We start from the raw sequence: 23,683 nt of genomic DNA on the forward strand, positions 1-23,683 counted from the left end.
CCTACCAAGTAGGCTACTTGTATCACGAGGAGAGGATCCTTGTTGCCGGAAAGGTTCTCGGTCACTTTAACCCAACAATTAAACGGTAAGAGATTTCGATTGAAAGCCACAAGAGGCACTGGTCCTATGAGTTCAGTGGTTGCAATTATACTTGAGCTGTTTTGCATCACTGCTATATTAGCTGGGGAGGTATCAGTACAAGTGTGTTCTACAACTAAATGTGGGACTACGCACTTTATAACAAGCTCACCAATAGCATCTTTTCAATAGAGTAAATGAGAAAATCCCCCATCCTCTAAATCTAACAGTCTTACATTGCATATATGCTGTGACATACTTGATACAAATCTCTTCATCACCCTTAACTATATTAGAATGATCAAGGTTTGACCTGGAAGTCAGCTGTCAGCATGTGAAGACTCTTCTTCAGCATCCAAGTCCAGTGGTTTTCTTTCGCCGTGGGTCATGTTTCACAGTCCCAGGTACTATGGATTCTCTCAGCCAGGGCCCCCTCACGCTCTCTGGTCACCTGCAGCTGCCCCAGCTGCTCACCCACTGTGGTCCCGTTCTCTGGTGATGCATCTCGTCGCCTTGGGTTTGTTGATCACAGGATCAGCGTCAACAGCTGTCAGATGCTGAGTGGTGCCTCCAAAAATCTGTTTCAAACGGGGAAAAGGAAGAGATGGGACTTGTTAGTTGTTGTCTCAATTCAGGCTCTTCTTGTTCTTTATAAGAAATGTCTTCATCATTCTAGCACGCTTATGTTTGTGTCTTTTGTCAAACATAATTTCAAAATAAACTATGCAAAAAAAATATCTTTGTGTCTGTCTTTCATTATACAAACACACATATTAGTTCAGTTACTGGAAATTACCGTTCACATTCAGTATTTGTTTAAGGAATTACATATCCAGTATTCAAGTAACTATTTAATATTACAGTTAAAATAGCTAACTCATAGGAAAATATAAAATAAATAACATTATTCAGGAAGTTATTTAAGTAATCTAAGTTGCATCTATTTGTTTTTTTCTTTTTTTTTTTATAGATGGAAGATGTTTGTTTGTAGTTTTTTAATTTAAAAAACAGAAAACAAACAAAAGATTAAACAATCTTATAACTCTAAGCATGCCAACCACCCAAACTACTACAGTACTTAATACACCGATTAACGACAAAATGTAAATTTAGGTTTTTTTTTATATATATATATATATATATATATATATATAAAAATACCAAAAAAAGAGAATAAAAATATGAGCTCAAAGACTAAGCTCTCTGTACTTTGGCAGCATCCACGTGTCTACAGTTACCAATTTACAGGAAGGCCATTGAACTGCAGTGACAATAAAGCAGACAGAGCCTTGATCCCATCTTTTTCATTCTGCATGTGTGTGTGTTTGTGTGTGTGTGTGTGTGTATGCGCGCTTGCAACACACCGGGTCACCTCCTGGCTGTAGCGCTCCTGCAGGGCAGCGGGCCAGTCTGCCTGTTCCTCCCACTATTTTCCACTGAGCGACAAGGCTGCACATTGTGCTCAGCCCGGCCAGCAGCAGCAGCAGCAGCCAAGGTTACACAGCCTGCGTGTTCGCTCTCTCTCCCCGCCTCTGAAGGTAGGCAGTCTGCGGCTCACAGCTGCATCTCTTCATCCACTCGCAACATTTCGCTGTCTAACGCGAACGGGCGGGCGGGTTGCTTTCATGGTGAGGCTTTTTTTTAATTATTATTATTTCTATTTATTTATAATCCAAAAAAAAAAAAAAAATGGATGGTGATCGTCTGTTTAAGCGAACCCGTTTGGGTGATGCTGGAGCGGTGACCTCGAGCCCGGGATGCGATCGACAGGATGCGGTTATTTAATTAATTGCTCTCTGGAAGTTTGAGCTATGAAATAAGCGGATGATGTAATGAGATAACTGTCTTCAGATGTGCGCTCACATGTCTGGGTTGAAGCGTCGGTGTTCGTAAAGTGCCGTTTGGTGTGACCCCGATGGAAAATTACTCGTATATCGTGATTCGGACACGCGACAGGACGCAGATTTGATACAGTAGCGCTACAATGTTGCGATGGATGGTCCTCTAAAGACGCGGGCAGCCGAGCGCTGCACGATATTCACTTATGGAACTCTAGTTGTCAAACTTCCTGGTATTGTTCCCGGGGGAAACTTCAATGTTGATGTTGCTGCCGGCTCAGATTCACATTCAAAAACAACTTAAAAAAAAAATCTCCTCATAGTTGCTGACATACAACTACAAAAGAAGCTAAAACATGGAGTAAAATCTACATACAATTCATGTTAAAGGCGGACAACTGATTTGGAATTTAGTTAGTCGTATACCCACGTGATAACGCCCATCAGAGATCATTCACTGCCAAAGACTTCGAAGGAGACGAAGAAGAAATGCTTTGCAGAAAGAATTCAGCGCTCTTTTGTTTGCACTCTGTTGATCTTAGATCACAGTTTAACAATGCGGTCCAGGCTGGTTCCGTCTTTCATTGTGATGAAAGATGTGAAACCTGCAGATAAAAGAAACGCTCAGAAGACTCTCAATCAAAGACATAAAAACATGCAGGATAACCAGTCTCGGGACTTTTGTAATTGTATTGTATGATGACATTCCCAACTTTTAGTTTAGTTAACTTCTGGAGAGACATTACTGTCTCTAAATACTATATTATGTATTATTTCTGCTGTTTTATAGTGATCTCTGTGATCTCTCATCTAATTTCCACACATTCTACAAAAATAATCATCAAAAATCCAAAATGACAACGAATATACAATCATATATTCCAAAGGCGTCTACGATTGTATATTGTTGTATCTACTGTCATATAATCTAAACGTTTTAGACTGTTTGAATAAATCATTATCAGCTGCAGAGATGAAACCACTGACGTTGACCTCAGTCCAGATCGTGCATTAGTGTTTCCTCTGATTGTTTAGACGAATATTACATTTATCTAGACTCAGTGAGCGGGCCGTGGCATGCTCTCCTGTTGTGGCTCATCGTGCTCTGATTAAGGCCTTGCAGATTATCATGTTTTGGTGCGGCCCTAATGCATCCCTGATAATCAGAGCATGGATATTACTGTAGTGAGGTTGACCAGAATAAGCCATATTTTGTTCCCGTAGACGACGAGTGATTATGGACCGATGCAACTATCAGTGATAACGCTGCCTGGGCATCACGCGTTTTACACGTATCTTTACAGAAGTCCCTTGGTAGACTGAGATATACCACGATGTTGAAAGGAAGAGGGACGACTCTCTTCAGATATGCGTGGTACATTTTTGCTCTGTGTGTGCTATTGTGCAACACACTAGCACTCACAGAACAGGTATGTATGACTACCATGTATGTCAACATTGTGTAATACAGTTATCAGGGTTCAGCTAGTCACAGGATTTATGTGAATATGTCTTCATATGGATTAAATGAAATGTAATGCATGTAAACAAAGGCACTGGTGTGCCCCCCTCAGCTCTAATAGTCACATTTCAATATCATATCACTTAACATAATAGCTGCACGCAGATTAAATGGAGATGCTTTCGCTAAATGTGATTGATGGACTCACATGTCCGTGGGTATCCTGTTAACCTGTGCGGCTGTGTGTCACGTTCGCCTCACGACGCACACAAATCCGACTGGAGCCAAAAGAAGATTGTAACCCATCCGCAGTCGAAATCGGATTTGTTAATCATATTAGTCTAGATCATGTTCTAGGCTCACATGGCCCTTCGTCACATTACAGAAGGACTACGGTATATTGTCCGTGTTTGGTTTCCAGGTGTGGACGCAGGTGTAGAACGTGTCTAGTGGTGCAGCAGTGTTTGACGTGAGTGAACTGAATTGAATGCATAGCTCGGAAACAAGACGGTGGAAATGAAGAATGTCTGTAGCTGCGAGGAGGCAAAGCCTGAACTGACACAGAAATCATATAAAGGCAGCAGGATTTAATAATACCTCTGGGGTGATAGTAAATAAAGAGTTGTATATACGGCATATATGCAACTTAACATGTGCAGGCTTGGATTTAAGTCAAAGTATGTCCTGGAGTTTGATCATACATTAGTAGGGAATGAACAACTGGGCTCGAGAACAGACCCTTTAATAATAACTTTAAACTTCTTGGTACAAGGAAAGAAAAACAGATTTTTACATAGTCGTGTACATCACAGGGTAGATCTGACTGTCATAGCATGCATAGCATTGAGTGTTTATGGAAAGTACTTACCTCTTACAGACAGCCTGCACTTTTGAACCTGACAGCAGGCACAGGCAGCTGTTTGAATTACTACATACACCACTTTTGTCAAAGTAAATGTAGCAGCACAGCGACACAGAGTCTGAGATTATTATTATTAAAACTTGGAGCACATTAAGTGTAATACAGCTACACATTTCATTACCTTCAACAATGTAACAGCCAGAGAATCACTATAGTCTTCAGTGAATAGAGGTGGGGTTGTCTTCTGTTCAGACCTGCCTGTTGGATTCTTGTTTTAGTGTCTTGATCTGTTTGAAACCACAGGGATGTGAAGAATCAGGTTGAACAGCTAGAGCACAAACTGATATATGTTTAAATAACAGACATGATGGGCATGTATCACATTTGACAAGTCTGAGATTTTGAGACACTTTTGTCAATGAAATACTACTTAATCAATCAGAACTTCCAGAGGTTGTGATCACTATTAAAGCCTCTTTCAGGCAAATGAATTAAGCTTATCATACTTAAAGCTGCACTAATCAATATTTTATTAAACATGTCACTCGTAATGACAAACAGACAGTTATCCAGACTGCAGTTTGCCCCAGTTCTGCAGAGCGTTTTAGCGTCTTTCGGCTCATTATTTTGGGCAGTAAGCTCAAACCTTTAGTCGCAGTCATCAGTGTTGGTACCAGCCGCTGCTTTAGCCAAAAAGACTCTGACTTACTCAATGTTCTCTACCTGTTCCACTCCAAATGACAGACAAGTTATGTCTGATATTCCCCTCATGGTGGAGACCAAAACAGAGTCTAATATCTCAGCCCTGTGTGGGATGTCGTGTCCGTGAGATTCATGCTGCTTTAATTTGTTGGTCTTTTGTTTTCCCCTTGTTTTTAGGTGACAAATGGAGACCTTCAATCATAAACTAAACACTTACGTAGAGTCATGGATGGGTCCCAGAGGTAAGTCGAGCTTTTTATTGTCATCTTATCTGCTGGTATAAAAATGTGCTACTGTTGTCTTTAATGTCGTTGTACCAGCATGTTGCAAATATGCTGAATTTGCTGCAATTGCTCAATAGCCAGTAGAAGTATTACCTAAAAACCTTCAACCCGAGGTGCTCATTAAACTGTAAACATTGCATGGACTTGCACAAGAAGTCTGCCGGGGTGTTTCACCTACTTGCTGCCAACCTTTCTATGTGTTGAGCAAACATTCCACAGCGCTGATTTTCACTGTACACGTTCGTCTGCTGTTACAATGAGGCCACCTTATCGGCGATGAACACTGGTCTCTTTATCTCCATATTTCAGATCAGCGTGTGCGGGGATGGCTGCTGCTCGACGACTACCCACCAACCTTTGCACTCACAGTCATGTACCTCCTGATCGTGTGGATGGGGCCCAAGTACATGAGACACCGGACGCCGTACTCCTGCAGAGGCTTCCTGGTGTTCTACAATCTGGGCCTCACGCTCTTGTCCTTCTACTTGGTCTATGAGGTAAACAGACTGCTGGGCACCCGTGTTGAAGTAGGCTAAAGCAATCACTGCAATGTCACACTTCAGACAGATTATGGAAAAAAAAAAAAAAAAAGAGGACGCCGACCTGAATCTGAGCCTCATCCTCACTGCAACTCCAGTGTGTGAATATGACCAGATTTATGTTTTTAATGAAAGGAATGATTTTGAAATGTATTATTTATTCGCTTTCTTGCCAGTTAGATGGGATTGGTGCTACGTTTTATGCGTATACATTAAATATAAGCCTGCGGCCAACTTAGCATTCAAACAAAACCCGTATACCGGCACATCTAAAGCTCACTGTGTTATCTTGCTTGTTTATTCTACACAGAGACCAAGCTGTTGTTAGTTAGAACCAGAACTAAAAAAAAAAAAAAACCTGTCTTTCCATTTTTACGCTCTCTTTGTGCTAAGCTAAGCCAACCAGCGACTGACTCCAGCTTTAACCTATACACATGAAAGTGGTATGGCGTCTTGTAAGAAGAAAAAAAAATAAACAGTCTATTTCCCAGAATGTTCACCTGTTCCTTTAAATATGAAGCTAAAATCAGTAGAGAGTCATCTTAGCTTAGCATAACGGCTGGAAACAGGAGCAAACAGCTAGCCTGGCTCTGTCCAAACAGGAGACAAGCAGCACCTCAAAGCTCACTATTTAACAATATATCTTGTTATGAAACTATACTGCACATTTTGTCTTGCAAAGCTGTCTACATGAGGCTAAGCCAAAAATAGCTGTAGTTGTGTATTCAGCAGACAGGTATGACAGAGATCAATCTTCTTTCAACAAGAAATGGAATAAGTGTATTTTCCAAGAATGTACTACTTCTTTAACACTCGACTCTGATTCCACTCGGGCCTGTTGCTGCTGACGTCTCTCTCTGAGCGACCGCCGGAGACAATGCTATCAGGGAGTGAGAGGGACACAGCTGGATGCTGACAGGCTCATTGTTTCAGCCGTCAAATCCCTCGTATGCCCTCGCAGACGCCAGCACAGGCCTCTTTTGTTTGCTGCAAAACTGCTTTTGATAAACAGCTGACTAAATAACTGAAATTGATAGATGCAACAAGCGTGGATGATTCGGCATGGTGGCGGCGTCTGAGCTGAATTGTGCTCTTTAAAGTTGGTAGTGCCCAGACGTCACTTATCGTAGCGATCGTATCTGGCATTAAGCGAGGACACCAGGAACCAGACTGAGAACCAGACTAAGCAGTTTTGTGGACGTGTAAGTCTAAAGTATCTCTACTCTCCCCCCCCCATTCAGCTGGCAGAACAAGCTTCTTGTCTTTCCGTCTGCATTGCGTAAGGCCCCGGCTGGCGGTTGGCTTTGTGATTCATTAAACCCTGTACTCTGACAATGCTCTGGCCATGGGGTGAACTTTTGGCAGTCCAAAATCAATGCCACCTGATGTGGATCAAAGTACAGGGCAGTTTCATTCTTGTCGACTTTTTACAGGGCACAGCGGGTCATCACATAATGGCTGTTATTAAATCTGATTATGATTACTTTTGTTTCATTCAACGCTTCGTCCTGTTGCCGGTTCTTAACCGGTGGCAGTTTCTTGGCTCGGAGGTCCGTTAGTGAAGCCTTTTTTTACAGCGGCAGACAAAGACAGCGGATTTATATTGATTTGGTGAATCAGCACCAAGCCAGGCCATCTACTTGCATTTGAATAATTATTGTTTAAAGGGGCATGACACTGATTTTAACACAGAGATGACATGAATAATAATAATAATGACCACAAGTCTTATAAAAACTGTGTTTTGAGCCAAACGTGCTCAGTCTGATTAAGTGTGGTAAAAGCTTATGTATCAACAAAATGCACATCATTCATCTTAATGTCTTTTTCCCCTTTAGATTGTTACTGCTGTGTGGCACGGGGGCTACAACTTCTACTGCCAGGACATTCACAGTGCACAGGAAGCAGATAATAAAGTGAGTCGGTCAGATTCATACCCTTTTGATGTTTATTGCTGGGGATTTTATTTTCACTTGATAATGTGTGATTGTTTTTATCACAAAGTTAATTATTCCCCTTTCTCGACATACTAAACTCTATAGCGAAGGGATAAATACTGGTTATTGTGGGACACCTAGAGTATATATATATATATATTTTAAGCACATTCTGTGTGTTTTCTTTGCTCTGATTTCTATGGACAAGTACCTGTAAATCCCAGCAGATAAGCTGCAGAGACAGGGAGTCAAATTAATCCGACTCATGTCATCATGATGACTCTCTTCGGTTGTCCTACTGAGCTCAGCGGAGGTGAAAACAAGGCTCCTGGTGAAATGTGCACAGCTTTGCTGTTCCGCGGTGATTCAATTGAAAGTGTTATCACTGTGTCACAGCTACAGTACACATAGTTAATTGCTTTATGATCCTGAACTTTCAAGGGCCTTTGGTCCAGATATCACAATGTATGATAACTAGTGTCTACTGTATTTTTTCCTCAATTGACATCTCTATCATGTCTGTATTGGTCTCTCCAGGAAGTTGTTCTTGTGTTTTATAATCATTAACCCGTTGTTTTTTTGTTTTTTTTGCTGCGTCTCCTCTCAGATCATAAATGTCCTGTGGTGGTACTACTTCTCCAAGCTCATTGAGTTCATGGACACCTTTTTCTTCATACTACGAAAGAATAATCACCAGATCACGTTTCTTCACATCTACCACCACGCCAGCATGCCGAATATCTGGTGGTTTGTTATGAACTGGGTGCCCTGCGGCCATTGTGAGTGTTTTAACATAACTTTTCCCTCCAGTGACTCAAATCACTCCAGTAACCACATTTACCATTTGGCCCCAAAGCAAGCTGAATAATTCAACTGCTCGAACGTTAAACCCATTAGCCCTAAAAACAGCTCGTTTTCCCCACAAACCCTAAAGGACACTAAGTGACCCGAACACTGCTGCACTGTGTCATCTATCTTTTTGTGCTTTTTCTATTAATGTTGAGCACAAAACATCACAGGCGTCTGCTAGTTATGGAATAGTCAATATCCTCACACTAAAGGTCTCCTTATTAATATGCCTTTTACTATAGATTTAAAGATAATATGACACTTCAGATCTATAAGCATGTTTCATTATTCATCAGATGCTCACTATATTACTTCTGTATTACTTTACTGTTAATGGATTCTATTGATTTAACACGGACTTCGTAGTAATGGTTTCCAATGGAGCGTACCAACGGTAGGTTAGTTATTCCCTACATGCTCATTGCGCCGCTCAACGCCAGTCATCTGTTATTACTCACAGTAGATGAATAACTCCCCGTGTCTCTGGTCTGTGTCTCTCCAGCCTACTTCGGCGCCTCCCTAAACAGTTTCGTCCACGTGTTGATGTATTCTTACTATGGTCTGTCGGCCATCCCAGCCATGCGGCCGTACCTTTGGTGGAAGAAGTACATCACACAGTTTCAGCTGGTGGGTTCAATTGCAAAATAATCATTTAAAAAACTTTATTGTCAGCAAGATTTCCTAACATAATGTGTATATATTTATATATTTTATTTATACATAAATATACTGGATGTTATATTGTAGCATTATTATTACTGATGCAATAATGTGTAACTTGCCTTTTATCTGTCATTTGAACTATTCTATATACTGTTGGGCAGTTTTATCTGCAAAATCCCCCCAAATCTCATGTAGCCTCTGAATATTATTATGTCCTAAAATCTTATTTTCTTAAAAAAAAAAAAAAGAAAGAAAGGAAAAAAGAGAGATAATCCATAGCTTGAAAGGAGGAAGATCGCAGCAGGTTTCTGTATCACTGAAAAATTATTATCGCAAATAATTAATTGCAATGGAAATAGGTTGGAATATTCTTACTACCATACTGAAAGATTACATTATTACAGTAAATGAATCTATGTGCAGTATGCATTGAACAATTTATTATATTTCAGAGACAGATAATACGTTTTGCATGTGAACAATGTAAAGTAACTGGTAACAGCTGGCGAGTAAATGTAGTGGAGTAAATGTACAGTTTAAAAAAAGTTGAAATCAAATGTATTTTAGCTGTTGTCCTTGTTGTTGTATGTGATGATTATCATATTCACTTGACACTGTGGAGCTGATGTTGCTATATAGATGTTAGAAGTGTCCTTGGACTATTTCCTGCAGCACCCTCTTCAGCTTTAATAGAGTGCAGGCGTTCTCACCCTCCATTAAGAGATATTTTAGGCTCTGGATCAATATGATGTTTGTATATGCTCTGTGTGTCACCTTCTGACTCTAGTATGTGACTGGATGATGTGCATGTGACGTCTCCCCCCCACAGATCCAGTTCTTTTTAACCATGTCCCAGACGTTGTGTGCAGTCATATGGCCATGTAGCTTCCCCAAGGGATGGCTGTACTTCCAAATAGGTTACATGGTCACGCTCATTTTCCTTTTCTCAAACTTCTACATTCAGGTCAGTTGGTTTTTCTATTTTCAAACTGTCAATTAATGAGTTTAACGGATCAGTCTGGTGATATTTTATTATTTTAGCAAGTGCCAAAAAAAACCCCCATAAATGAGCCACACTGTTGTGCTGGATGTCATGTCTCTTCACTACAATGAACATGAGCACTGGGGTTTATTTTCAGTTAATCTCACAAACACTGATGATCACTAGTGCATCAATGTTTATTAATCCATAAACTACATAAGTAAATTTTGCTAAAAACTACAGTGCTCAACTGTTTAAGACAATTATTGTGCTTTTTTCTTTTTATTAAACTTAATATTTATGACCTGTTTTTAAAGATATTTAGTAAGAAGAAAACAGGCTTGGAGCTGAAAGGTCATCACTCATATAATATAATATAATATAATATAATATAATATAATATAATATATATATATATATATATATATATATATATATATATATATATATATATATAAATGGAAGTTTGAGGCTGATATAATTTTGAAAATGTGATACTGATGATGATTTGCCAAGAGCCCTTAATTTGTGACCAAAAACTGTGACCACGCTATGTAAGCTACTGATTGGGACATTTTACAGGTGGATAACAAACATTATGACATGTCATAGTAGATATGACTCATTATGAAGTAATCTGTTGATTTTCAATGATAACATTTTGTGTAATAATAACACTTTCTCTCTGCCTCTCTCTCTCTCTCTCTCTCTCTCTCTCTCTCTCTCAAGACTTACAAGAAGCACAGTGGTCCTCTCAAGAAGGATCACCAAAATGGCTCTCCTGCATCAACAAATGGACATGCAAATGGGACGCCATCTAAGGAGCACACTGCACACAAGAAACTAAGGGTGGATTGACATTTGAAAAAAACAAACAAACAAAAAGAAAATGCCACCTAATTCTCACTGTAGCGTGTTAGCTAATGCTGCTAGGAGGTATACGTATCTTCTTATCTAGAATAGTTTAGCACTCACTTGAGAAGAAATAAGCCATAGCCACATATAGCCAGAGACTTTCCATGTTTTTGCACACGTTCCTACTCATGGTATTGAATTACTAAATAAATATAGAAGAGTATTGTAGTACGGTTGCACAATATTGCCTCACCCACTTTCTCGAGGAAATTCACTCCACAAACAATCACACAGTTTGATTCATTCAATGATGCTTTTCACACAAAAAGGTCCAAAGATGAAAGCTTCGGTTGGTTGCAGCCGAAGGTTTCATCACGTTCACTGACCTCTCCTAGGGGACGGTTTGTTGCTTACGATGGTCCTTGATGTGTATCTAGAGCATGCATCCCCTCACTCCTGCCTGTGCTGTTGAATAATCTTAAATTCTGTCCTGCGTAATACTGTTGAGCATTTATACAGGTTGTTAACAGCAGACGTTTTGCAGTAGGGCATATATTTGCAGAACCGGCTCTTTTAATTTGTAATATTTCACCATCTAACCAAAGCATAACGCAGTGCATTTGCTAGGATTCATATTTAAATAAGTTTCCGACACACAGGGGGGGGGGGGGCAGTTGGAATGTTTTATGACCATAATATCAACTCTATTCTCCTTAGCATCCCGCATGTTATAGAAACCTGTTTGTCTCCTTTCACACTGGGCTGTGATATCTACTGTAGCTTTTATCCAGTAAATGCAATTAGAACTCGAATTCACTGAAATTAATTAAATGCTTTTTGGTAAGAATATTATCACTGTATTATTTAATGATAAACACTGAAGTATATTATATTTGCATAAGCTTTAATATATAGTCATTATTGACTCGGTAAAAGCATTTGAAAAAAATTATCTCACCACAAGGTCCATTTAGTACATGCTCTAGAGCTTTTGATTGTCACATGATCTTCCTCAACGCATGGAGACATTTTCCTGTCATGAGTCCTTAAAATGTTCAGAAATGTAAACTAAAATGTCATGACAACTGGATAAACCCCAACCACCGAAGAAGATCATGTGATAAATGGACGTTGAGATGGAATTGTTTAGTCAATGTTTAGTTTTTGTTGAGTATTTACATAATAGGGTGCCTTCTGGACCAGTTAATTTGGTTTCTAAAGTAGCATTTTTCATCTCGTCAGTATGCTATCACTATCATCATGTTGGTGCATTTCAAAATAACGATGTGTCAAACTTCCAGTTCAAATCCTGTGCCTGATGTTTCTGTTTTTGAAAATATAAAAATGTCCTCAACTATCATTCCTAACAGCTGACAGGGTATCTTATATTAAAGGAATAGTTGGGAGATGTGCTTGTACACTTGCTGTGTACTACCATAAAGACTGGAAACAAGGGGAAACAGCTAGTTGGACCTGTCCAAAGCCTGTAGCCTTATATTTAGCTTACAGATATAAAATGTTTTAATCTTCCCGGCCAGCTCTCAGCAAGAAAGCTAATAAGCATATTTTCCAAAATGTCAAACTATTCTTATAAAATGTTATTTTTTATGACAACAAACATTAACTGTGAAGAAAGCAGGTTTTAGTGATTTAATTATTTATTCCTTTGTGTTCCTAATTTTAATGTTATTTTCTTTTTACGTAAACCATTGCCAGGGGCCGAGACAGTAAATGCTGGTATAAAAAACAAAAAGGTACAAGGATGTTTGAATGAAGAACTCTGTAAATGGGATACCCTCGCAGTGGACCACTGCTGCACTGCTCTACCATGCTGAATCCATTTAACGAGGTAATATACGGCCTTAACCACTGAACGAGCATGGCGCGTTGCTCACATGTATAGGTGATTATTGTTAAATCCTGAATAATGCATACAATGGACACATTTTTGTCTGCATGATGAATTTGGTCTGCAGATATCATCAATGAACCATGTCTACACGAAATTTAATTATGGTTATATATTTCCAGCTATAAGCCTACCTGGTTACAGTTTCTTCCTTTGTACAAGGTGATAGCACTGAAGGTAACAGGGATTATTTAAGGGCTGGATTAGCATTAAATTACATCCCATTTGGCAAAGGCCAAGGAAGCATATAGGTATGTAATGATATATTACATGCATTTTTATAGATTGTTAAAAAAATATATATATAAATAAATCTGGGGTAAATGTGGGTTAACATGTTGTGACTCATGCTTTACTCACTGTAACCCATTAAAAACAAACTGAGATCGTAAATCTACTTGTTTTCCTTCCTTAAAAACCATGTAAATGGTACAAAACAATCGAGCTCATCAACAAAAAATTCTATGCAATTCTAACATTATACATCCTCGACATCAGCATTTTCACTGTGAGCATGAATACATTAGCATTTAGCTCAAAGCCCCACGTGGTTGAGTCTAGTTTGTAAATTTGAATGAATATATTATAGGGCAGAATTAAAAAAATATATATGATGTGGCTCTAACAAGATATGAAACAAACTTGCTTCATCAAAGTAATTTATAGACTTATTAAGAGAAGCTTTTTTAATGACAAATATTTTACAAAATGTATCACTTGCATAGCCATAGTGCATCAATACAAGGGCGCCAAGATCTTTTATTAAATAAACTATTAATATTGCAAATTCAAATGAAACCTTTTAGTAACGATTGTTCTCTCAGTCCACTAGATGGTGCTGAGGTTCTTTGGCCCCGTCATGAGTTTATCAACGGAATTGGCAGGAAGTTTGTCGAAACAAAGATTGAGTGTTCACTGATGAACCCATTTTGCAGCTGTGAAAATCACTGAAGTGAGATTAACTGAGTGAAATCAGCATCTCATTAGATTCAACCGATGTTGACAAACTGCGTGATTTGCAGCGTTTCACATTGCAATAAGATGCCGTATCGTGGTGACGCACTGTGTGCAGAGTGGATGCACTGGTATGCTATGTGTCACACACGGCTCGCATTGGACAGGACAGAGCGACTGTTGTGAGCTTTGGTGGTGTGTCTGCTGGTCAGCCACTGTGCAAACAATGCCTCACTCACTGATTTTTCAGAGACCATGGCCTGAGGGAGACGGGGAGGGTGGGGTGATGGTGTGGAGGTTCTCGCCTAAAAACAGCGGTACGGTATGGCGAGCATGTCCGTCTACTCATTACTATGTAAATGATAGGTTGGACAACTCAGGCTGGAAGGGCTTCAGTTCAGCAGCAGGATAAATCTGGGTAAGGAAAGTGAACAAGCAGTGCTTGCCACCCCTCATTACCGCCGCCCCTGAGCAAGGCCTTTAACCCCAACCGCTCCAGTGGAGCTGCTCAGTGGCCAGCAACAGGGCTTCAGTTTTTTCCCCTAACTGAAGTAATAGAATAAAACATGGTACAATCTCCATATTTTGAAACCATTGCAGTGAGCCGAGTTTAGGATGAAACAGTTAACCTCAACTTGATTGTTTTAGCTTTGTGACAGATGAATATTCAACAAACCTGTATCAAAGAAAGGGATGTTCTCAGTGGTGCAGGTCATGGTAGTCCTTGAAAGCTTAATCAGAGGCATCTGGACTTGCTTTGGGTTTTTGAAGACGTTTCGCCTCTAATCCAAGAGGCGTCTCGAGTTCTGAAGAAGGAATCACCTGAAAATCAACTCAAACTTAATCTAAAAAAACAACAAAACAAACATTTAAATTCTTCTTGTTTTCCCCTCCGTTTGTTATTATCGTCACGTTTTCGATCAACTCCTTAAAAAGCAGAAATAGATTTACTTGCCATTTGAATTTGCAAGAGGCCTTTGGAATATTTCTGAAAAACCAACTATAGTAAAGTCAACCAACCACAAATCATTTCAGCCTAATCCAATGCAACTTTCACATTCATTTTTTTCCCCACCGCAAATCCTGTTTGATCTGTCCGTGCTTGGTTCCCAGAAAATGTAATGCGTGGATTATACCCGTGTGTCCTCAGCAAGACAAATGATGCACTGTCAAAGTCTCAAAATCACATCTGCAATGTCTTTTCCCTCAGCTTGTGTAACAGGATCTCTATTATTTTTCCTATAGCCGTGTACATGCTTAAGAATTGTTCAATAAACCTGGTTACACATCATGACCCTGAGGTCTCACAACATTTACCCAATTCCCCTTCTATGGATGATTTGTCAATACAAGTCACTTGGTTAAAAACGAATGAATCTATAAGAGCATATTCTGTTCACCATTGTTTATTTGAGGGAGAAAGTGCACCATGAAACAAACACCATATGAACATTCATTGCTTGGGGCTGGTGGGAAAGGTTGCTAATTATTTTAGCTCTCAGCACATAATCATAATTTCTGAAATCAGAAAATAAGTAGTATTCTATTATGTAAACCTGAAACAAAGCGTTCACATGTAGGAGACGTGAGGGTTCATATATTAACAGTGATATCCAGCTGCAGCACAAATTAAACAAGCCGAAGGATGCATTTTGTTTAAATGATGGCTGAACGTTTGCCGTGGACGTTGTGGGATCGTGTGCAGGTATCAGGCTGCTTAAAGAGGCTGATTACAGAAAGCAGTGTAACTCTTCACACGTGCAAAGAAGAAGGGCGTGTACATGCTGTCCAGGTCGAACGCTGTGATAACCGTCTCCCCAGTCAGCCTAAAAACAGAATGCATGTCAATTTGGGACGACTGGGGAAATATTTGTGTTCTTTTCCACCATTATTGGTACTCAGTTCTCTTACTTGCAAGTGAGGTGGCAGGAGTGGTGGATCCACACCAGCTTATTGAAACTCTGACGCCCCCCAGAGCTCAGATGCAGTCCCACGTGGAAGCTGCGCTCAGCCTCTGGAGGTGGGTTCCGCCTGCAGAACCGATTCCTTTGAAACTCGGTCGCTTTCTGTTAACGAATAACAGTTTACAAGCTGAGCCATAAACGGACTGTTTCACGTCTACATTCTTGAGGTGTTTAGACTGCAGGTGAGCATTCATGTGTCATTAACATGCCGCTATGACATTACTAGTAATAGGATTAATAGGAGTTATGCAACCATTTATAATTTAATTTCAGTAACACCACTGTAATATTGAGGAAAAGCCCTTTCTTCTGTTATCACTCTGAGGTGAAATGATAAACAGTAGTAAATAAATAAATCCACACTCATCCCAGATAAGGTTTGTCTCATATAAGTGTTCTACATTAACCTGAAAAACACTTTGTACTGCCACCGTATTTACAGTACACTTGTACGATGAGAATATTGTACATAACATTTCTTGATCATTTACATAAAAACTCAGGATTGCAACAGTGTAGTTTTGGAACAGAAAATAACATAACTACCATCTAACCAACAACTCACTGGTTTTATAATAAATCTCTTGTCCGACCAAATTCTCATTGGTTGGAAAATAACTGGTATGAGTTCACTAAAAAGCAAAACGCTTCTAAATACATTATTTTCAGGGTACTGGAGGAATAAGGATGGGAGAGACGGGGTTATTTGTTTTGCTGCTATTCAACAATAAAGAGAAATGTAACTAACAATTATTTAACACATCTCCCCCTCCCCCACTCGCTCAGTGTCTCTGTGCTCGTCTTCAGACCTCAGTCCAGACAACTGTCTACTACTATAAAGCATAAACTTGGCAGTCGGTACCGTTGATTAATGCTTATATTTACAAGACGGGTGAGTGCAGCTATTACAAAACAACCCTGATCAAAGTATCACTAATTGAAAGGCTTTTAGAGTTATCAGATTTGGCATATTTTAATATGGTTTAATAAACAGCCTAATTGTTTTGTTTACAATTTAACTGTAGGTGCAGCAGCCACTTTGGAGCAGGTTGTCTACATATTTACAATTGTCTCTCTAAATACACTTGCAAATCTGAATAGATTGAGATTTTTTTTAAACATACAAATATCATTACACACAGATTCTGAATGCAAATTTGCAGATTCCTGTACACATTCACACATCTCAGTATGCATTTAGAGATTCTTTCACACATCTTTGCTCTGCTTCAATTATGGCCCATAGCTTTAATGTATTCTCACCTCCTCCTTTTTCTTGCAGACAACAGCAAAAACTTTGGTTTGATTGTCTGTCTCCTGTGACAGACGGAAATGACCAAGCATAACTGACTCCAATCTGTAAAACCAAACAAAAGTCAACAAATCGTGAAAAGTGATGCCACTTAAATCTGTGAAATTATGTTTATGTTGCAACTCCAGCTGAGTTTGTAGAAAACAAAGATGTACCTGATGTTCTTAGTGCGCAAGCGAGGAACAACGGCCAGAGGGTCTTCAGGGGTGGTCAGCATGACAACGTTGCCGTCAGGGAAGAACCGGAGGTACCTGTGAAAACCACGTCAACACTTAGTGATATCCATACAACTCATTATCAAACTACAAGTATTGCTTTGTGGTTGTATGTCTGCCCATTCTATTACTCTGCCAACCAGTTAAGTTGCAGTTTACATCCATGTCTGTCCAAACTTCCGTCCCTTCTTAATTTTATCCTATTAGACATTGTGTGAAATAATGAGCATAAGAATCATGGGAAATGTGTTTGTGAGGTCACAGTGACCTTTGCCCACCAAAATATAAATCGGTTCATCTTTGAGACTAGGGGACTTTGGTCCAAAACTTAAGAAAGTCCCTCCAGGCAGTAAAATAATGATGAAGTCAAACATCTACCTGTAGTACTCAACGTGATGCCAAGCTCTGTAGAACCCATCCAGCGATTCCTCTCCTTGACGAATGTATGATGTCTTGCTAATATAAACACCTGTGAAGAAAAAATGTATGGAAAGTTACGTCCGATAAATCATGTTCATTGGATAAGAAAATAAGTAATAATAGAAAACGGATTCACAGGTACATTGGCCAGTATAAAGTTTTAGAAGCAACATGAAGATTAGCTATTTTCACTGATAATATTTGAAACGTTTGGCTTTCAAACTGGGATACATCTTTAACATTATATTCATTTGTGTTTGCTAAATTTTACACTACATTTGGTCTACAGCATTCATGCTCCAATAACATTGCTGTCGACCTCTTCCCACTGCAGGGGGCAACAGTGTGCACCATGTTAAGAGTAAAAAAGTGCTTTGTTACAAAACGGTATATTTTTATGAGCTGATATGCGTTATCAGTACTGGTCTCATAAACTATGACACAACAAATGTATAACTAATATAATACTTGTAAATTTCCCCACTGTGGGACTAATAAGGGATTCTCTTATCTTATCTTTTACTTAATTACCATCAAAACGGACTCGAGGCCTTTGCAGAAACATGTCCCTCCAGGATGTGAAGGGTACAACTTTGGTGCAGTTCCGTCCCCACACTCTCAAACAGGCTGAATGCCAAATCTCTGGGTCCCTGTAGAGAAATAAACGATTGAATACATCTATAACCACGCACATAGAATTCACTTTAAATTACCGCAAGAAAGTGAGATCCTTAATTGCCCAATGTCAAATCTGCATTTTTGAGGGGTCAAACCTGAAGCAAGCTGTTGACAAACAAGCTGTCAGACATGTGATCTGTTATGACAGAGGGGCTGACCTTGCACAAATGTAAAACCCACGGCAAACCAAAGAGAGCTGCTCCAGGGCTCGCATGTCTAGATCACTCGACACAACCCAACGGAAAATGTACATCAGGATTTCACGCGGCAAGTCTGTGGTTAAAAAAAGAAAACAAAAAAAAGGAAACAAGTTAGTTACAATACATACAAGTCAATAAAGATGCGAGACATGTGTATAATCTTCAGAAAAATACACATTTTACTTGAAATGTGCATCTGAGTCAAATCCAACTCAGGAGTGCAGATCTTTGGAAAGGAGCTCTCCAGTGTGAGCTCCTGCTCAAAGTAGACCAGTAGATCCTCGATTTCACCATCAACATCATTGCCCGCCATGCTGCAATAAAAACACATGTTCGCACTTAGACGTGAGGATATCCCTTTCTCTCATACAAGCCTGTGCACCACTTTATTTGCTGTTGGTGTTAAAAGGTCAGCACACATGATCGATCCTGGCTCCATGACACCACTCACAACGGTTTCTCCACTAAAAAGATTACTTGTTTTAGTATAATAACCACTTAGTTGATATGGCAGAAGATTACAGTTATCTCAGTTGCAAAGATACTTTACCTTGATGACTACAGAGGTGAAGATGCTAAATTAATGTTTTCATGAGGCGATTAAGAAATAGTTTGTGTAAGACATTGTCTGCCATGGATGCTTAAAAAATGTTGGAAGGTTTAAGCCGTATGAAATCAGAAAAATGCCTCTTTTTAAATCACATTCCTTGTGGTATTTTGCATCAATTTAACTATATATTAACTAACTGCTAGTTCACTGGGACTCAAAAACACATTCAAATTTAAGTTTTAAGAGATCATAATTTAAAAAAACAGCATATTGAAACATTGCAAACTTAGATTTGGTAATATCCTAAAATGAAAAGCATCTTACTAGTCTGCATCAGGAGGACGGCTGTAGTTGATTTTAAACTCAATGTCAGGCACAAGCTGCATAGCCATGCGATAGAACTTGATAGCTGCAAAGAAAAAAACATGTCAAATAATACATTTAGGAGAAATAAATCTGAAGTTCTCAAGCAATCCAATGGGTGGATTAATCCTGCTCGATTACTGTCAATGGCAATAACATCTGAATATCTTACATACCCTCATAGACAGCTCCATTCTGCTCTTCCTGAACAGCCCTCAAAAACAACTCTGTAGCCTGAAGGACAAAAATCAACTCAACATCAGTGTACGTTTCAGTGAAAACACTCTGCAATACATCCAGAAATCATTTCACAACTTACTTTCTCCTCACGGGCAATATCTTGTTTCCTCTTCAGACCTTTTGCTCGCAGTCGGCCACTCAATCCACTCGCTCCAGAGCTCAGGTTGAGCTCAGACATCCACTGAGCTCTGAATGCATTGAGCTCCTGCTGCTGATTGGGTGAAGAAGTTTTTAAGCACCAAAAAAAGTCCTGGGTTTCTAGGTTCTCAGTCTAATCATACCAGAAGGATTTCTCAATAAATATCGCTGAATCAGAACCATGACTAATAGCGTACATTTAACTTTTTTCATCATTTTACGAAACAAATCATAAAATACCTTGTGAAAAAGGTATAGGTGGGTAGAAGATATGATGTTTCTTGTTGTACTTAAATAATGCCAGTATTCTGTGAAATATGAAGTAAGTGGTGTCAACCTGCCCAAGCAAGTCCAAACATTTACTGACAAAAGACCACTGAGCTACCAGTGTTGGAAACAGCATTTATCTTCTGATACATGCTGTATTTGTATTGCGCATGATTGACTTGTGTGCCAGTTTCACCCAATATATTCAGTGAACTTTCAGTTGACATCGAGAAGGGCTAGTTGCTTTTACATGCTTTTATAAGGCAGCACCCTGTTAACGGTGCAGTGGAGCAACGGACAGAAATAAACAAGAAGACAGGAACAGATGGAGTCAAATAACAAGATGGCAGAGCAAAGACATTAAGTGATGCAGTTAACCATTAATGCAGTCAATAATTTAGGGAGAAGAGATATCAATTGTTTACTGTATATACAAGATTTCTAACCTGAAGGTTTGGGTCATCTGAACCTTCATCTTCATCCTCGATAGTACCTCCCATATCTGTATTTTCTTCAGCCTGTACAAGGAAGAAGTGAAATTCATCACAGGAGCTCATTATTTGTCCTCAAAACCTGTTACTACTGTGGTTGTGGATTTGTTTAGTTTTTGGGTGTGCTACTTCTGGCATAAGACCATGGTTCCCAGGTGAAATCAGCCTATACTATAAAAAGGTACAGGGGACTGCAAATGCCAGAGCAGGATATAGTATTACATTTTCAAATTTAACAGCATAACCTTGTGGAGAAATGATGGGGACTGTCTTTTTGTTTGTTTTCTTCTGTGTTAGTTAGATAGGTTTATAACTGCAATGTATTGCTTTCGTGGAGCGGTTGTATTCCCTGTTTTGGAATCTGAAAGTCTGATGCTGGCATAATTTGCAGATAAATTGATTTTGTACGAAAACATAATTTTTTCTAAAGCATTATATGCAAACTATTTGCTGGTTTCAGCTTCTCAAATGTAAGGATTTGCTGCTTTTCTTTGTTTTATATCATCATAAGTAGAGCTTAACCATTATATCGGTGCAAATTCTGGTCGGTAACTAAAAAGACATTGCAGGACAGAGTTGCAGAAGGTTTGAACAAAAAAACAACAAAAAGGTTAATGTCTTAAGATTTTGTTTATGGTTTGAAAACGTAAACACTTAATTAATGGGTCTGGGCTGTTCCAGAGAGTTGCATTTCAGCTCTGTGGAATCTTCATATCTCACTATTTTCTAACATTTTACAAGGTAAATTCACTGTTGTGCTGTAGCTTCCCCTGCATTTGACAATAGTCACTTGGTGTGGCCTTATCTAGATCTAGTGAGACTGTGATGACACCACTCCTCCTGTCAGGGCCACAAATATAGTGCCTATTACTTATGTTTGTTTTATGTTTCTAATGTCAAGTTTTGTTTTCATGGAAAATACTGGCTAAGTTTTGTTTTGTGTCCCATAAACTACTGAAGTTACAAACCTCGCGTCAGTCTAAAACGACGGGTTCACCCCCCCCGTGTAGGTTCATGCTAACGACCGATAAGGAAAATTAAAACTGTTAAGCTCTCATGTCAATTTTTATTAATTTTATGGGGCTAAAGTCGCAGAATTCTGGTCATAAAAGTGTTGTTTTGGTACCGAGTTAACCCCCAGAAGAGACACGTCGTTGAACAGCAGCAACTGAACTGACGTTAACGTTGCAGATAATGGTATCCAGGTGACGTTGGCTACGTTAGCTAGCTAGTTAGCTAGGTGGCTACACACGTTTCCTCTCCGAATAACTCGTAAAAGCACGGTGACCCACCATGACAGCTCGGCTCGCAGGTCTCCTTCTCTATCGTCACAAGCGGTCGACACTAGCGTTTACAGTTCACGGTCGGAGAAACGGACAACACAACGGACATATTTACGAGCTCGCAGGAACGCAGCCATTCCGCTGAACGGCTTCGAGCCCTCGGTGATGCAGGAAGTCAGGAAGTGTGGCGAAGTTGGAAAAGAGACGGAGGAGCAGGTTGATTCCATATATGGAAGACGACGGTTGACGTATTCATCCAGAAATACATTAAAACATACAGACATACGTCAATCGATAAATACTCGAATTAGTAAACAAAATAAGGTATATATAAAAGCAGGAATGAATACACAGATAATTATATGTATAATTAAATAATTGTTTTTACTTAAATTAACTTAGTTTAACAAATGTAACAATGTCAATTCTAACTCGTGAGACTGACTAGGAAACATACTGCCAGGCAATAAAACTAAACTTTATTTCTGTAGGGAAAGACCCCTGAAGGTTCCAAGAAGGTTACATTTTTTTTTTAATCAGCATCATCGTTATTATTTTATAGTAGTAATAATGGTATAACAAATGGGGCTGCAATTCAAAATTATTGATTCCTTTGTCAATTATTATCTCAATTAGTATTTTGGTCTACAATATGACGGGAAATGTATGCAAATTGATCGTCAAAAGTCCCCAGGTGACCAGCCAACACAGAGGTGAAATCAGTTCCATTTAAAATGATACACGAGATTAAGTTGTAATAGTAGTCTAGTTGTAGTAATACACCAATCATGTTAGATGTTACTTCAAAATCTGCCAACCATTCTGAGACATTACATGAGATAAGATAAGATAGTCCTTTATTTGTCCCGCAGTGGGGGAATTTACAGCGTTACAGGAGCAAGACGGTAGAAAAATAAGGATAATAAATAATTAACATGCATTGACAAGAAAAGTACAATATAACAAAATATATTAACACTATAAAGAAAGTTAAATAAAGTAGAATGTATAAGGTACATAATAGACAATTTTCCAGTATATATATACAGCATGGACTAGATATTTACATTAAAGACAGAGATTGAGCATGAGATGTTATGTTTGTATTGCACTTGTGTAAAATAACCGTATTGAATGTGACCCTATCTACATACTTGACACAATATTTGGTTAAAACAAAAATGTGACATTTACAGTGACATTTCTAATCACAGAATCTGATGGGTCACCAAATCCAGTGTAACACCCGACGCTCCACATTTATCATTCATTCATTCATTCAACTGAAGAATGCAATAACAGGCCTACATCAGCAATGAGCAGCTCCATGGGTTTAGTAGCTCTATACCTGCAAAGCTTTATCAGAAGGCTGTTAACCTTTAATCTCATGAATGTTATACAATGCTGGAATTCTCACCAAAGAACTGACCCCCACCGCCTAAACTGGTTAAGCAACTTTTTTAAACTTTAACCAAATCGCAAACATCCAAAAACAACAGGCAGCAATTGTAAACCTTGGATGAAAGAAAATGATATTCCTATTTGTTTAGTTTATTTAAGTAAACTGCATAACTATACCTCCATTATGACATTGCATCTGTACACTTTTTCCCACCTTGTTACACCACCCAACCTGAGAAAAAGTAGA

At 39.1% G+C, this 23,683-nt stretch overlaps 2 protein-coding genes across 4 annotated transcripts; one reads left to right on the forward strand and one right to left on the reverse strand.

Moving 5' to 3' along the window:
* Window positions 1-1,527: 1,527 nt before the first annotated feature.
* On the forward strand, window positions 1,528-13,289 carry elovl5 (ELOVL fatty acid elongase 5). Of its 2 annotated transcripts, none has more exons than XM_084020757.1 (8): window positions 1,528-1,616; window positions 5,120-5,184; window positions 5,536-5,723; window positions 7,604-7,681; window positions 8,310-8,481; window positions 9,054-9,178; window positions 10,044-10,178; window positions 10,926-13,289. In XM_084020757.1, the coding sequence occupies exons 2-8, from the start codon at window positions 5,127-5,129 to the stop codon at window positions 11,052-11,054; spliced, it is 885 nt and encodes a 294-aa protein (XP_083876883.1). In that variant the 5' UTR covers window positions 1,528-1,616; window positions 5,120-5,126; the 3' UTR covers window positions 11,055-13,289. The 2 variants fall into 2 exon arrangements, with proteins under 2 accessions (XP_083876883.1, XP_083876884.1); XM_084020758.1 differs by having other exon boundaries at window positions 1,578-1,706.
* Window positions 13,290-15,304: 2,015 nt separating this feature from the next.
* fbxo9 (F-box protein 9) lies at window positions 15,305-22,209 on the reverse strand. Of its 2 annotated transcripts, none has more exons than XM_084020756.1 (13): window positions 22,045-22,209; window positions 20,708-20,779; window positions 19,936-20,064; window positions 19,793-19,850; window positions 19,578-19,662; window positions 18,887-19,017; window positions 18,662-18,776; window positions 18,357-18,475; window positions 17,784-17,874; window positions 17,346-17,441; window positions 17,142-17,235; window positions 15,826-15,980; window positions 15,305-15,740 (listed from the first exon to the last, which is right to left on the reverse strand). In XM_084020756.1, exons 1-13 carry the CDS (start codon window positions 22,045-22,047, stop codon window positions 15,632-15,634), a joined length of 1,257 nt encoding a protein of 418 aa, XP_083876882.1. In that variant the 5' UTR covers window positions 22,048-22,209; the 3' UTR covers window positions 15,305-15,631. The 2 variants fall into 2 exon arrangements, with proteins under 2 accessions (XP_083876882.1, XP_083876881.1); XM_084020755.1 differs by having other exon boundaries at window positions 19,936-20,067.
* Between the last annotated feature and the right edge of the window lie 1,474 nt (window positions 22,210-23,683).

Source organism: Eutrigla gurnardus, assembly GCF_963514095.1.
Source record: "Eutrigla gurnardus genome assembly, chromosome: 11".
Lineage (NCBI taxonomy): Eukaryota > Metazoa > Chordata > Actinopteri > Perciformes > Triglidae > Eutrigla > Eutrigla gurnardus.

Excerpts from the sequence above, each read along its gene's own strand:
- elovl5 (XM_084020757.1), top strand. The coding sequence starts at position 5,127 with ATGGAGACCTTCAATCATAAACTAAACACTTACGTAGAGTCATGGATG. Across the intron at positions 7,682-8,309 it reads CACAGGAAGCAGATAATAAA|ATCATAAATGTCCTGTGGTG; the intron begins GTGAGTCGGTCA and ends GTCTCCTCTCAG. Across the intron at positions 9,179-10,043 it reads ACATCACACAGTTTCAGCTG|ATCCAGTTCTTTTTAACCAT; the intron begins GTGGGTTCAATT and ends TCCCCCCCACAG.
- fbxo9 (XM_084020755.1), bottom strand. Across the intron at positions 19,663-19,792 it reads GAATGGAGCTGTCTATGAGG|CTATCAAGTTCTATCGCATG; the intron begins GTATGTAAGATA and ends TTTTCTTTGCAG. Across the intron at positions 17,236-17,345 it reads TTGCGCACTAAGAACATCAG|ATTGGAGTCAGTTATGCTTG; the intron begins GTACATCTTTGT and ends TTGGTTTTACAG.